The sequence below is a fragment of the Sesamum indicum genome, linkage group LG9 (genome assembly GCF_026168435.1).
Source record: "Sesamum indicum cultivar Baizhima isolate 11 linkage group LG9, ASM2616843v1, whole genome shotgun sequence".
NCBI lineage: Eukaryota > Viridiplantae > Streptophyta > Magnoliopsida > Lamiales > Pedaliaceae > Sesamum > Sesamum indicum.
The window spans coordinates 7,767,217-7,781,412 of record NC_142665.1 but is presented as its reverse complement, the minus strand read 5'-3'; the positions used below and the strand labels follow the sequence as shown (position 1 = coordinate 7,781,412).

Below are 14,196 nucleotides of genomic sequence, written 5' to 3'. Positions count from 1 at the left end.
TGTCGTAATATTTAATTTAACTAATTATGCCTCCCATTCAAGTGAATATTACATTTATTTGCTAATTGTGAATATTTTTATTTTTTTTTAATTAATATCGATGTTTATTGGTTGCCTAACTTTTATTTCTATTATTAAAATGATATGTTTTGTTTTATTTCTAAAATTGGATTAGAGCAATATTCACAAAATTATTGAATGTTAAAATTTTGATAGAGCAACATTCACAAAATTAGTTCACCAAAGAAAAAAAAAATTGAATAGGAGGAGATGATTTAATTAAAATTTATTTTGTAACATAAATGTTTAAACAGAGTAGTGACGTGATTTTTCAAATCTAAATAATAATGGAATACGAAAAATCAAATCCAATCAGATAAAACTAAGAAAAAGAAAAAAATTTAAAAAATAAAAATATATAAGTTATAAAAAATAATTATGTTACCTGATTAATCAAAATTAAAAATTTACTGCATGAGATATACCAAGAGATTGATATAAGTGTAATGATTGAAAAGTATAGATTAAAATGAAAATATATAATTAGTGATAGGACAAATATTTTTCTATGATAAAAAATTAATCCAAACATTTGAATATGTCTAAAATAAATACAATTTGGATTAGTATCATAATTTTTAAGGTAGAATCTAGTACATATAAACATTAATCCCGAAAATAGGATTTCTAACCAATGAGATTTTTTTTAATAATAAAAAAATTAAAATTATCAGAAATTAGTATTTGATCAAAATTTGCTTAATTGTGGTCAACCATCATTTTGCTATATATATATATAGATATATATATATATATATATACATTACAAGAAAATCCCTCAATAGCAGTCCAAAAAAAATAAAATAACATTGCAATAATTAACAAGTGAATTCTCATTGCTAATATATATATTATTTAATGCAAGATATCATTTGTTAATGTATATAGTAATAAAGATTTACTTGCTAATTAACGAATTTAGATAGAGGACATCAATATAAGGAACCATCATCAGTTTACCATCTTACTAGAACAGTTTCCAAATAAAAACCCTTTACTATTATTTTCATTATTTATTACTAAGTTACAATACGTGAATTGTAAGACTTGCACAACTATCCTTAATGATCACTCAATACATATTTGGTGAGTCCCTGAAAATGAATATTCTCAAAGTACTCTTCCCATTGAATGCACTTCGGATCAAAGTTAAGCACCACGTTCTTGTTGCTTTCTCTTATTGTCCTCCGTAGGTTTTCAGTGTTAACATCATCAAAGCTGCATACAGCAAAAACAAAAAATTTTGAGTAAATATATACTCAATTAATTATACTTTTATATTTAATCTTAAATATCAAATGTACTCAAATCAATGAAACGAGTTGGAGAAACATACATTCCTTGGAAAAACACATAAGGCTTGTATAATTCTGCTAGACGCATGGCATTGTTGATTCTTCGTCTCATATTGGTATACAAGCTTTCAAAATGATTGCAAAACATCATATTTATTACTTTCAGTATCTGAAAAGCATCAAAAAAGGTATAATTAATTAGTTCGTGTCAACACTAACAACAAAAAAGCGTGCAAGTATGTCTACAAAGTTTCAAAAATTATTTTGAAGATCAATTTGATATCTATATGCACTATTATTTACACAAAGACATATTATTCTTAGAAAGAGTGGCATTTACTACAAAAAACATAAATGTAGTGACAACGTTCAGTGATAAATGAAATTGTTACCAATAATATGTATTAAATGACAACGACTATTACTTCGTGTAATATTGACTTTCACAAGTTTAATTGTGACAACTTTCAGTATTTTGTTTAACATGTTATTACTACTATTCCTTTTTCTTAATAGTAAGTCATAATCATGCAATTGGCAAAATATACGTGCGTGAGATCTACCATCCAAATAAGCTGAAGCTTTATTATTTTTTTTAATCTTTCTCTTTTAAAGTTCAGAAGTGATCATAAAAGTAAATTTTTGTTCAAAGATAACACTAGAAAAAATATAATATTTTAAAAATAAACAGTCGTTGTAAATAGTTATTGACACATCTACACAATAGTTGTTAGCCGTAATTTTCAAGACTGTGGCTAAATATTTGTCATAGCTCATAACCATGGCAAAAAATATTTTTCATGATGGATAAACTAAATTTTTGCATCAATTTTATCTAACTATGATTCATAACAATTATTTATTATGACTTATAGTCTATATAGCCATTAAAAGTGCAACAATAATAATTGTTTTCTAGTGAACTCAAATACTAAACTTTAATAGTTTGACATCATAATAAAATTAAATACTGCATTAGCATATACTGACCTTGAGTAATGGCAAGTAATGGGTTGCAATATAATTGTGAAAGCTAGCCATGGTGCTTAAAGTTGTAGGTTGCCCCACTCTGATAGGTTTTCCTCTAGTATCAAACATTGGATTTTCAGTTAAATAACGATGCATTAGCCACTTAAGTTCTTCAAATTTAACAGGATTTCGCCGTGACGAACCAATATGATAAACGGATAAACTATGTTGAAAATCATTGGAATGTGATGCTATTGCTGCAAGCATACAATTTACCACCATGTCTCCTGGTATCTGTCAATATTAAAACATATGTAAATAAAGCACAGTATATGATGGTATAGATAAATATTTATGACAAAACAAATATATATTTGCTTTTTATTGAACAAATCTTTTATGTAAACGATATAGTTTAATATTGAACAAATTTGCTTTTTAATATTTACCATGTCAAGTGTTGAGTCTGGATCACCCACGAAGAATTTCAACTTGCCTTGACCATAGCCAACAAAGATGCTATCCAAAGTTCTGTTATGTTATCATAAACTCATAAAAATCAAATATAGTTCAACTAAAAATGTCATAAGATGACCTCGAGAAAAAAATAATAATAATAGCTACAAAATATTAATTAAGTGCTAGTGTGACATTGCCAGAAAAGATGCATCTTTAGATTATTTAACTTTTATTTACATAGAAGATCATAAAAGCCTATTGGTAATTATTTTAATGGTTAAAAACATGGGAACAACTACCTTACGCCTTCAATCCAACCGGGGAACGGCTCTCTATATGTGCTTGTAATAATGGTTGGACGTATTATGATGACTGTAGCCTTCTCTTTGAAATTCTCCAGAAACATCTCTCCTATTGCCTTTGTAAACACGTACGTGTTTGGCCACCCATGCAATGTTGCTCTGATGTACGATTTTCATTCGTCACAACTTATAATATATGATCAACAATTATTAATAATATGTATGTATAGATATATATTTAGTCTTTTAAGTTGGTATGTCTTCAACTACCTATTCTTCTTGCAACTTGGTCAATTATTTATTAACACAAGGACAACTTTGATAGATGAGATATTTAACCTTTCAATGCCCAAATCCCTCATAGCTCTTGTGATTTCTTTCTCTGTTGCCTTTTGAGTTTGAAGCCTGCTTAATTTTTCCTCTATTATCTTCTTCTCCTTGTTGATATCCAAATACGAAATTTTAGATCCATCAAGTGTCTCACCCATACTGAACGGCTTCTCTGGTATGAGTCCTATCCTCGTTCCGTGCACAAAAGCTAGGCATAAATTTCAAATTAAAAGAAGAAATTAAGTCAGTGAATATAAAAGCATACTTGAGATATACGAAAGGTGGAATACAAAATAGGATACAAAATTAATATATAAAAACTTAAAAATTCAAATTCGTGCTCATTATCAATCTGTTTGAATCATTACTGCAAAATGGTGTTACATATTTGGACTATGTACTTTCTCATATATATGTGATCATACATATAAAATATTTTCTTAAATATACAAATAAAATGACTTTATAGTTTACCCAATATATATATATATAGGATAAATTGCTATATTTTTTTTATAGGGAGAAAATGTGGTCATTTTTAATATCACAGGGGTAGCATAACTTCTACCTGTAGAGACGTGAACAAGCATCTCTAGTTTTGAACACTTGCTAGCAAAGTTGCGTACATGCGAGGCTCCCAAAGCATTGATTCTCAATGCAATATCATACCTAAAGAAAAAGCCAGAGAGGATATGTAGATGTAAGCTACGTATTCAATATATTTTGGGTGTCTATTCTCTTCACTAATAATTGAATCATATGTACCACATGCATGTATAATTTATATTTATTTAATTAAATAAAATGAATAACTGATCAGATTTTATGAAATAAATTAACTTTGAATCTACATGAATAAAAGTTTATTAATATAATTAACTATAACTAAAAATAGTAATTATTTCTGCAAGAAAAAAAGTATAAGTAAAGATATATTAGTCAATCTACAATTTATATACCAAAAGTAATCTTCTAAGACCTTGAGAATTGAAATCAATATATGACTAATATCTGTCTCCATTTTGACATTAATTCATTTTTATCATATAATTAATTTAAATATATACTTTCCTCATTGGATGTCAGGATTGTGCTAAATCATATCTAGATTAAAAGTTTTGCAATTAGTATAATACCTCTCATCAAATTTGGTTGTTGCGGCTGAGTTGACAATAATATCTATTTCCTCCCACATATTTTCACGCACTTCTGGATCGACTATTCCTAAATTCTCAAGAGAAACATCACCCGAAACTGGAACAATCTTGGATAATAGAGCAGTATTGAAGTTCACCCCATACTCTTCTCTTAGAACTCGAAATAGCTCGGTGTCGACAACCTGGAAATTCACATTATTATGCACCGTTTCAAAATTTAAAGTGGTCTTTTTCCTAAAGTTTGTGACTAATCACAGCATGCAGTTTAATGATGTTGTATAGAAAGTATTTGTACCTCTTCTTGTAAGCGTTGTTTGCTAGTCGTTTTGGTTGTCTCTCTAATTAAAAGAAATAATTTTTTAATATTGGGCTGGACACGAAGTATCTTCTCTGCAAAAACTGTGTTTCAAGTGCCAAAAAATCACGAAACTTGAGTAACTAATGAATCAAAATGTGGTTAGATAGATAACATATACATATATATGTAGAGAGAGAGAGAGAGAGAGAGAGAGAGAGAGAGAGAGAGAGAGAGAGAGAGAGAGAGAACTCTTTGCTAGAAAGCCAGTGGCACCAGTGATGAAAATTGTCTTGCCCTCGAAGTACTCAAAAATTTGAGTGTCTTCCATTGCAAATGAGTTGAGGATAGGAAGAGATGGGGGGTATAGAAGTAGAGTAAAGACGCCTTTATATACAGCCCACATGCAAGAGTTTAATGCTAAAGAGTCAAGATCAGTTGGTAGGATATGTCATTACTCTTCTGTCTTACATACGTGTTGCAATTATTCAGATCCATGCGGATTTCAGCACAAAATTTATTGCATGTTTGTTTAACGTCAACTGCTCACACTATTATTGTGTTGGTATTGTTGTTAGAAATGGGATATCAAATCAATGGGTATTTTGAACCGTTCAAAACTAAAAACTGCTTATCAATGTTTTTGTCCTTGAAAATTTGTGTTTTTAATTTACAATTTTTATTTTTGAACCGTTTAAAGTAAACCGATTTAAACTAAAAATTATATGCTATCAGTCCACAATTTATTGGTAAAATTATAAGTATATTAACTATTTTTATAAGATGTTACAAAATATTTCATAAATCTTTTAAAGAGACAGAGACTTTAAATCCCCGAAATAAGACGTTAAGAGGTTATATATAAATTTTTTTAAAAAAATATAAAAAAAACTTCTAAATGATTTTTAAGAAGCTTACCAAGCTCTTTTAAATTAATTAAAACTTTATTATTATTAATGCTTAACTTACAAGTTCTATAATTTTATTTTATCTAAAAATTTTATAAACTTATTTTTAAAATAAAATCTTTTAATAACCAGTCTTTTGCCACTATTCTAGCATTTAAGTAAACAAGTTTTGGTACTAAATTAATTCAAACTAAGTAACAATAGTATAGAATCATCCATATGTTGAATCTCATTGTACAAATAATTGTGACTACCAAATTAGCATGGACTTCGAGGATTTTCTACAAATTAGTTTCGTATAATTGTTTATGTGTCTTTTTCACCGAATATATGGATCTAATCATGGCATTAAATGCTACAACTAAAAATTTATTTAGTATCGCATCCTTATTTTTTAATAACCACAGCATTAATGATTTTCATTTTAATCGTTATCATGAACAACAGAACAAATTTTGAAAATCATAGGTCGTTTATAAAGATATTTATAAATTACCCATCAATTTAGCTCACAAGTCGGCGAAAGATTTCACTATGCACAAACCTTCCGACAGAGAGTGATTCGGACTTATCAATTGATTTAACTAGACGCATTAAAGACCGCTTTGTCTTTGCATTTGAATTCAATTTAATTTATACTTAATTAGTTGTATACGGCATATTTATTGCGTGTGTAGAATATTTAAAACGTGTAATTAAATATTTAAATATCTTTTACTAAAAATTCTGTTTTATGCATTAATTATTTGATTGACTTTTCGTATATGAAGGATAATGAATTTGAAACAGAGAGAGAAAACAAATTTAAAAAACAAACAATTTTGAAAGAGAAAATGTGAAGGGAAAGAGAGAAACAATAAAATTAGCTAAAATAAATAATTATTTAAAAAGATAGTTTTTGCCACTTGAAGATTTTGGAAATAAAGGTGAAAGTCAGTAGGTAAAATATAAAAAAAATAAAAAAGTAAATTCAATATTTAATTTGTGGGTGGTGGTGCTAGTTGGGAGGTATGCGTATATAAATCGGCCAACCATGCATGCCAACCTATTTGAAAGTGTGTGTGCAGTAGTGACGGATGGCAATCGGACAAGCTGTCAAAGGTACAACCGCCCATTGCACGCAGTCACGTGGGGTCTACTTATCATTGAACATTGGATAACATACTGTGTGTAAGGTTTACGAGGAAAATGTGCAAATTATTGCAAGAAGTGGGGTCAAAGTTGATATTTACTGTTATTTATTGGTCTCTGGATGAGGGATGGCCTCAAAACCGACATTTTCAGAAACCTAATTCCATTTATTGCTGCGAGAATTTAGGGCTTTGTTTGTGATTTTATTTTTTATTTTTTTTAATTTTTGAAAAATAGTGAAAGAAATATAGATATAAGTGTGTTTATTAGTATAGAAATAATTAAACATTTAAAAAAAAAAAAGACATAAGCTATATTGTAGATATTTTTACAGTTCTGAGAGGGGAAAAACGAAAAAAAATAAATAAAACTTGAGAGTTTTTATAGTCATAAATTTTCAATATATTAATAGATTAAGGAAGTAATCCAAATGTACCTTTTAAGAAAAGAAATAGATGTATGCAGAATTTGTAAGAATATTGCATTGTGTGTTGATTTTCATGACATAAAATTATATCTAATGAGATTTTAGTATTGTGGGTTTACGGGAGAATCAATATTTATATTAATATATATATAAAAAAAAGAACTCTTTTTCATCAAAGACAGCAGTTTGTGATACTATGACATTAGTTTTGTTTTGTTGGATAATATAATTAAACTGTGTTTTTTTTAAATATATATTTTGTTTTTATTTATACTATTTTTTAAAACGTAAAAAATATTAATTATATAAATTCATGGACGGCATTCCATGACAATTAATAATATAAAAAATATATAAATTAAATACACAGTGTTCAACTATTTAATTGAGTGAATGTATAAGAGGAAAAGAAGTCCATTTATATTAAATTTGCAATGTGCACGCCACCTTTATCTTTCAAGCAACTTCAAGAATGAAAATCTAAGATGAGGCATAGAGCAATCAATTTCTTAAGATCACTAATTATGCGATAACGACATCAGCAGAATAATTAGCCATGCTGCACTAATTAATTTTATGTTCTAAAATCACAAGCATGCATGGATTCCGGATTTCTTGCCCAAATTGACAAATAAGTCTGATTTTGTAAGAAAGGGTCACATGCATCAACCGTCTCAATCCAATCCCCAAAGTACTTTCAGTTCTCATACTCAATTTCACCAATCGTATCTTAGTTTATTAGGTAAGATTCAATTTGCATGATTAAGTTTGAGATTAGGGGTTTTAAAACACATCAAATTTATTGACTTTAATATAATTTTATATAAATTCATTTTTGTTATTATCAATTCGAGCTCCTGATCGAGGTCGCTCTAAGGGTATCTCAAATGAAGTGTGAAATCTGAGATAAGATAATCGTTAGGCTTGTTGGGAAGTCCATAGCTAAGATTCTCTGATGTTTAAAACGATTTGAGATCGAGATAGGATAATGCAAACTCGATATATTTAATGCTAGTAAATTATAATACATGTGTCTAATTATAAATAAAGTGCAATGAATGCATACTTACCTAATTCACGTGACATCATCTCCAGCTGGGTGTAGACAGACAATCAGCGGACATGTTTTATGGTTACTGGATTTGGTTATTGGAGCATCGCCCGACCCAAAGCATGAGGGAGCAAATCCCTAGGCATATATGGTATTTTTCTTTAGAAAGAATGGTAGTTTATATTCTTTTGTTGGTAATCATAATATACTCATATCAATTATATCAATGATCGATTGAATCAATTTACCACCCAATTTATTAACGTAATCATATAATTACTGCTTTTATTTTCTTTAAAAAAAATTGCCCTCAATTTCTAAGCTACTTTTAGAGAGGGGTGAGGGTGAATTGTACTCAATTTTCCTACTCCATCTTTGTCTGTGGGTTTCATTTTATCAGCTACATCCCCTCTGTATATTTGGCTACAAGAAAGGTGAATAATTTACACCAACAAATAAGACAGAATTTCTTTTAGGGTGGTACTCTTATTATTATTATTATTATTACTGAATCGATTGCATACACCATTATATTAAAAAATTCAATTCATATGTTAATTATCTTTTAATAATCTTTTATAATTAATTAATAATTACTAAAATGTTAGTTAGATTATTATTATTATTATAGTAGATAAACACCCATAAATTGATGGAATTTGAACCTTAATCTTATAATAATAGGAACTCAGCTTCGTTATCTATACTTTATGATTAAGTGAGTATTTTTTTAGTGTGTCACTGTTTTTTTTTAACATTGTTTCATCAATTTTTTTTCTCCTTTTTTTTTCATAACCTCCCAGTTGTCCACTTTTCTCAACTTTAACTTCTTATAACTTTTTTATTTTTAATATCTTTGATTAAAATCAATATACAATTTTCAAAATAAAAAATAAGAACAAGCCTCTCTGATCTAACATCCTCCACATATTTGTGCTAAAGATTTTTTGGTATATTTATAAGTGATTGTTTCAGAAGTGATTTGCTGGTGGATATTCTATTTAGAAGATATGATCTTTGGCCTACATCCCTCTTTACCTCGTAAAATTTGGGAGGGGCCGATAAGGTAATCTTCATGCTTTTCCAATCTGGTATAAGGCTCGTACCCAAATGATATACCTACTCGTATCCTTTCCCCTGGGATTGTATCCAACTGGAGATTTTGCTCACATCCTCACTTTAGGGACTTGTACTCAAACAATATCGTTGCTTGTATTTTTCTCTTTAGGGCTCGTACCCAAACAATATCATTTTGTGTCTTTCCCTCTGAGTCTAGTATATACCGCAACAATCTCTTGTTCCTATCTTTCTCTTTGGCCTTATACCCTAACAGTATCTCTGCTCATATCTAAATGATATATCACCCATATCAAATAACGTCTTGTAAAGTCCGTAATTTTATTTTATTCAAACCTTCAAAATTTTAGCTTCAAAATACGAACTAATAGCTTGTAAGATCTATAAGGATATAACTTTTAAAAAAAAAAAATAGCCAAAGACGTTCTTAAAGGGTGTTTGGTTGAACTTATTTAAAACATTTTATAAGCTCTTATATCTTACAATGAGCTTATGAGATACTTATTTAACATAAGCTTCTCCTAAAGTCTTTCGATAAATTAAGATGTTTAAATTTATAAGATGTTTTCACATCTTATAAGACGCAATGGTATTTGGTATATAAGCTTTTTATATTGATAAAATAATAAAAAATTAGGAAGAAGTCAAATGTTATTTTTTGACATATTGTATCTGAATCGTTTTAAAATGCTTTCATGAATATATATTACACATTAGTTTAACTCCAAATAAAATTATTAGATATTATTTTAACAAAAATATTAAAAATCTTGACTAATTATTACCTAAATTTGATTTTGCATCAAAATGATAAACATGTAGATTCATACCATTCAAATATTAATATATACATATATATAATTGATATTTTCTTTATTAATTGCAATGACTACTTTATGTCATATAATTATAAGGTCTAATTCTTTTAGTTAATATAATATCACTAGCAATCTCAATTTTAATAATATTTATTAAATAATTAAGCATTTTCTTTTCTTCGAATGCAAGACAGTTAAACAGCAAATAAAATTCTTTCAAAATATGCACTAATGAAATCATTTTCACTATTATGGCTAAAAGAAATAAGTGCTGCTAATATTCAGTGTACCACAAAAGTTTAAACATATAAATCGTAAATTTACTATAAACGAGAAAAGAAATTAAATATATTCAGAAATAGTAAAAATATGTTGTCTTATAAATATTAATTTTATACAGCTTATAAAATATTTTAAAAAATTAATAAAATTAGCTTTTTTATAAAAAAATTATAAAATTCAAAATATTTTATTTTGAGATCTTATATACATTTAACAAAATTGGCGAAATAATTTTTTGAAACTCATAAACTCTTGGCATCTTAGAAGCTTGCTCAGCCAAACACCCTCTGCTACCCTCTCGATATTACAAGGATCGAATGTGACACGATTGTCTTTGTCATAGTCATTACCATCAATGACGTCGGTGTATGATTGCATGAGTGAGGCCTTTCAATTGTCTTTGTCATACTCATTTATCATTAATAACGTCGGTGTATTATTGCATGAGTGAGGCTTTTGGGCTTTGGGCCAAGCTTGAAGTTTCCCTTGTATTTTATAATGGGTTGGGATTGATCTAAATAGCATGGAAGTATATGTTGCTTATGCCCTTCCTTTCCCACCTTTTAACTGCTCTCTCTTTAATTATATTTATACTCTCAATTTATGATCTGTTTTTATACCTCCTAAAATCATTAGGTTAAGCCCAATTAAAAGCTTAATTGGCTCATAAGCAGGATGGATAAAGACCCACCAACAAGATGGATACAAATCTATCAGTAGGGAAACAAAAGGCCTACAGACTTACTTGCTACTTTACTGAGCTAGCAGATCTAAAAAATAAACTCATTTCAGTCGGATACGTCATCATACAACTGGGATGATACGTCATATAGCTTGCCAACATATTTGTACACGTCACCCTAAAATATCTTCAGGTAGTTCTAGGTAAATTGAGCATAAATGAGCTGAAAATGTTGTAAATAACTAATTTTCCAAAAAAAATACGCAACTTTGGCATGGTAGTCAATGCTTACAATTAGCAAGTATGGAAAAGAGAATTCCAAGCGGGAGACCTAATACTTCCGTGCGAGCTAGTGCGCTAGGACAACTAGGGAAGCTAGCCCCTAACTGAGAAGGACCTTATAAAATCACCCGAATCATCAAATCTGGAGCGCATGAACTGGAAGACATAGATGGCAGAAAGTTATCCTGGCCATGGAATGCTTGTAACCTCAGGAAGTTTTACTCGTGAAGCCTCTTTACTTACAAAGGCGATTATTAAATGTAAAGCATCCTTTTTTTAAAAAAAAAAAAAATGGCAACCTTTGCTTCTCTTTTCATAACAATTGCAGGATTGAATCTCAATGCGCCGTATAAGCTCAACATTTATTTAAGTTGCCTTGCTGGCACACGCTTACATAAGACGTCCTACTAGAGCACAATTATTTAAGTTGCCTTGTTGGAGCACGCTTACTTAAGACGTCCTGCTGGCGCACATTCATTTAAGTCACTTTGCTGGCGCACGCTTAATTAAGATGCCCTGTTGGAGCACATTCATTTAAGTCGCATTGCTGGGATACGCTTACTTAAGACGCCTTGCTGGCACACGCTCCTTTAAGTCATCATGTTGGCGTATTTCCTACTTAGGTCACTTCGATTAGCCTGTGTTTTTATCACCTAACTATATTCTCTTAAAACAGTTTAAATAGTATACATGGGCTCTGCTTGGCGTTTCCTTTTGGAATCACCAATAAAAGCCGAACTTGCAAGGGTGGAAAGAGGAATCTTTGATAGTGGACGTTTGGAAGAAGAACTACCCCTAGGATTCTTCACCTAAAGCCTTATCCTGCAGCAGCTTATTGAACATGTTAGCTGCAAGAAAAATAAGTTTGTTAATACACAATTCCTTCTTTTATTTAAACCAAATCAGAGAAACAGAGCACACGAAGAGAATATACCGTCGCTATATCCAAAACCACTTCCTTGGGACTTAACCTATAGCGAAAAAAGGAGGGTTGTATGTACTAATTCACGAGGATCTTAATGAAAAGCATTCAGCTGCTTCAATAGAAGTTTGAAGGGAGCAGGACAATTACGTGTGGAGGATTTAGGGAGATCTGGGGCAGCTGAAATCCAAGATGTATGGAATTGCCAAGGAATAGTTGGAGATACAAAGCATTAGTGGTGTTTCCACTCTTTAACAAAAGTGTCAGAGGGAAAAAAATGTGCATCTCCGTGAGAAGTGAAATAACCCTGGACTGACCTTCTTCAACATGAAAAATGAATGAAATTGGGCAACAGAAGGATTCTATCCTAAGTTCCACACTAAGATATGGAAACTAGCAATAATACTAAAAGCTTTTGGAGCAAATTATTCAGAGGTATGCAGAATAAGGTAGATATTTCAGCAAAAAGAGAAGGGATAGGGAACCTTAAACCCGCATCCAGTTGGGCTACATTAAAGCACACGAAGCCCCCGAGGACAAATCAGGGCGATTAGTATGTGCAAGAACCCTAAGTACAGAATCCTCTGGAATACACTTGGACATTAGAATACCCATATCTTCCTCCCTCACACAAGAATGGTAAACCCTATAAGATTTAGTATTAGAGGCAACTAGCAAGTCCTTTGTTTTTCTTCGCTCAGACTCATCTCTTAGAGATCCTTTTCCTACTGCTCACTTCCTCTTCACCCCTAATCCTCGAAGGATGATCTAAGTTCGATATATTAGAAAGAGCGGCAAGGTCGATTACAAAATCCTCAATCACTCGCTCATCTATTTTTTCTTCATACATGATTAAAGTTTCGCAGAAAAGATCAAGAACTTACCTAAAGAACGAGGACACAGCAAGGCGATGATAGGAGAAAGATGAAAGCCTGCGGAAATCAGTGGGTTAGAAGATACCCTAATACCAAAACTCAAAAAGAGGGAAGAAAGAAAGTTTTTTTCTTTACCTTAAGAAGCGGATGAAGGTAATAAGTCAAAAGGGAATAATTCTTTATATAAGTACACAGTCTTTCCAGCCGTGGACTCAGAACCTCCGGAGATAATGCAATCTTCTAGAAAATTGGGACTCTTCTCCTTCCTTTTTGCAATCGTTATCATTTATACTCTCTTTTAAATTTAAATTTCAAATTTCACAAACTTCGCAGAAAAATGAGGGAATCAGGATATTTTTTGCAGGGGTATCTCCAGCTAGAGCGCGACACCCTGTCTTATTTCGGAAGCTTGGCAAGAACCGTCCTGTTGACGAGCAGGAATTTTCTTCTATTTTTTGCAGGACATCTTATCTACTCCAGCAGTCTAACTCTTCGACTTGCACTTTGGAGTGGGCTGAGTGATGATGCCCCCTAAAATCATTGAGCCAAACCACAAGCTAGGCCTACTGCCCAGCCAGCTAAGAGCCCAACTAGCTTATCAGTAGGACGGATAAGGACCTACTAGCAGAACGGATAAAGCCCATCAGCAAGGAAAAAAGACCCATAGATTTACCTGCTGCTTTACTGAACTGGCAGGCTCAAGAAATAAGCCTATTTCGACACATCATAATACAATTGGGATGACAAGTCATATAGCTTACCAACACATTTATACACAACACCCTAAAATATCTCCAGGTGGTTCCAGGTAAATCGGGCAAAAATGAGTTGGAAAGGTTGTAAATAACTAATTTTCGAAAAAATAGACAGATTT

General features: G+C 30.7%; 1 protein-coding gene across 3 annotated transcripts; it reads right to left on the bottom strand.

Moving 5' to 3' along the window:
• Positions 1–1,036: 1,036 nt before the first annotated feature.
• On the bottom strand, positions 1,037–13,740 carry LOC105171054 (fatty acyl-CoA reductase 3). Of its 3 annotated transcripts, XM_088885498.1 has the most exons (12): positions 13,458–13,740; positions 13,332–13,379; positions 8,404–8,522; positions 4,868–4,971; positions 4,552–4,754; positions 3,984–4,084; positions 3,425–3,623; positions 3,083–3,244; positions 2,774–2,855; positions 2,346–2,618; positions 1,397–1,524; positions 1,037–1,278 (listed from the first exon to the last, which is right to left on the bottom strand). In XM_088885498.1, exons 3-12 carry the CDS (start codon positions 8,420–8,422, stop codon positions 1,122–1,124), a joined length of 1,428 nt encoding a protein of 475 aa, XP_088741624.1. In that variant the 5' UTR covers positions 8,423–8,522; positions 13,332–13,379; positions 13,458–13,740; the 3' UTR covers positions 1,037–1,121. The 3 variants fall into 3 exon arrangements, 2 of the variants coding, with proteins under 2 accessions (XP_088741624.1, XP_011090362.1); XM_011092060.3 differs by lacking the exons at positions 8,404–8,522; positions 13,332–13,379; positions 13,458–13,740 and adding an exon at positions 5,120–5,246; XR_002287766.2 differs by lacking the exons at positions 1,037–1,278; positions 8,404–8,522; positions 13,332–13,379; positions 13,458–13,740 and adding an exon at positions 5,120–5,246 and having other exon boundaries at positions 1,428–1,524; positions 2,346–2,439; positions 2,528–2,618.
• Positions 13,741–14,196: the final 456 nt, after the last annotated feature.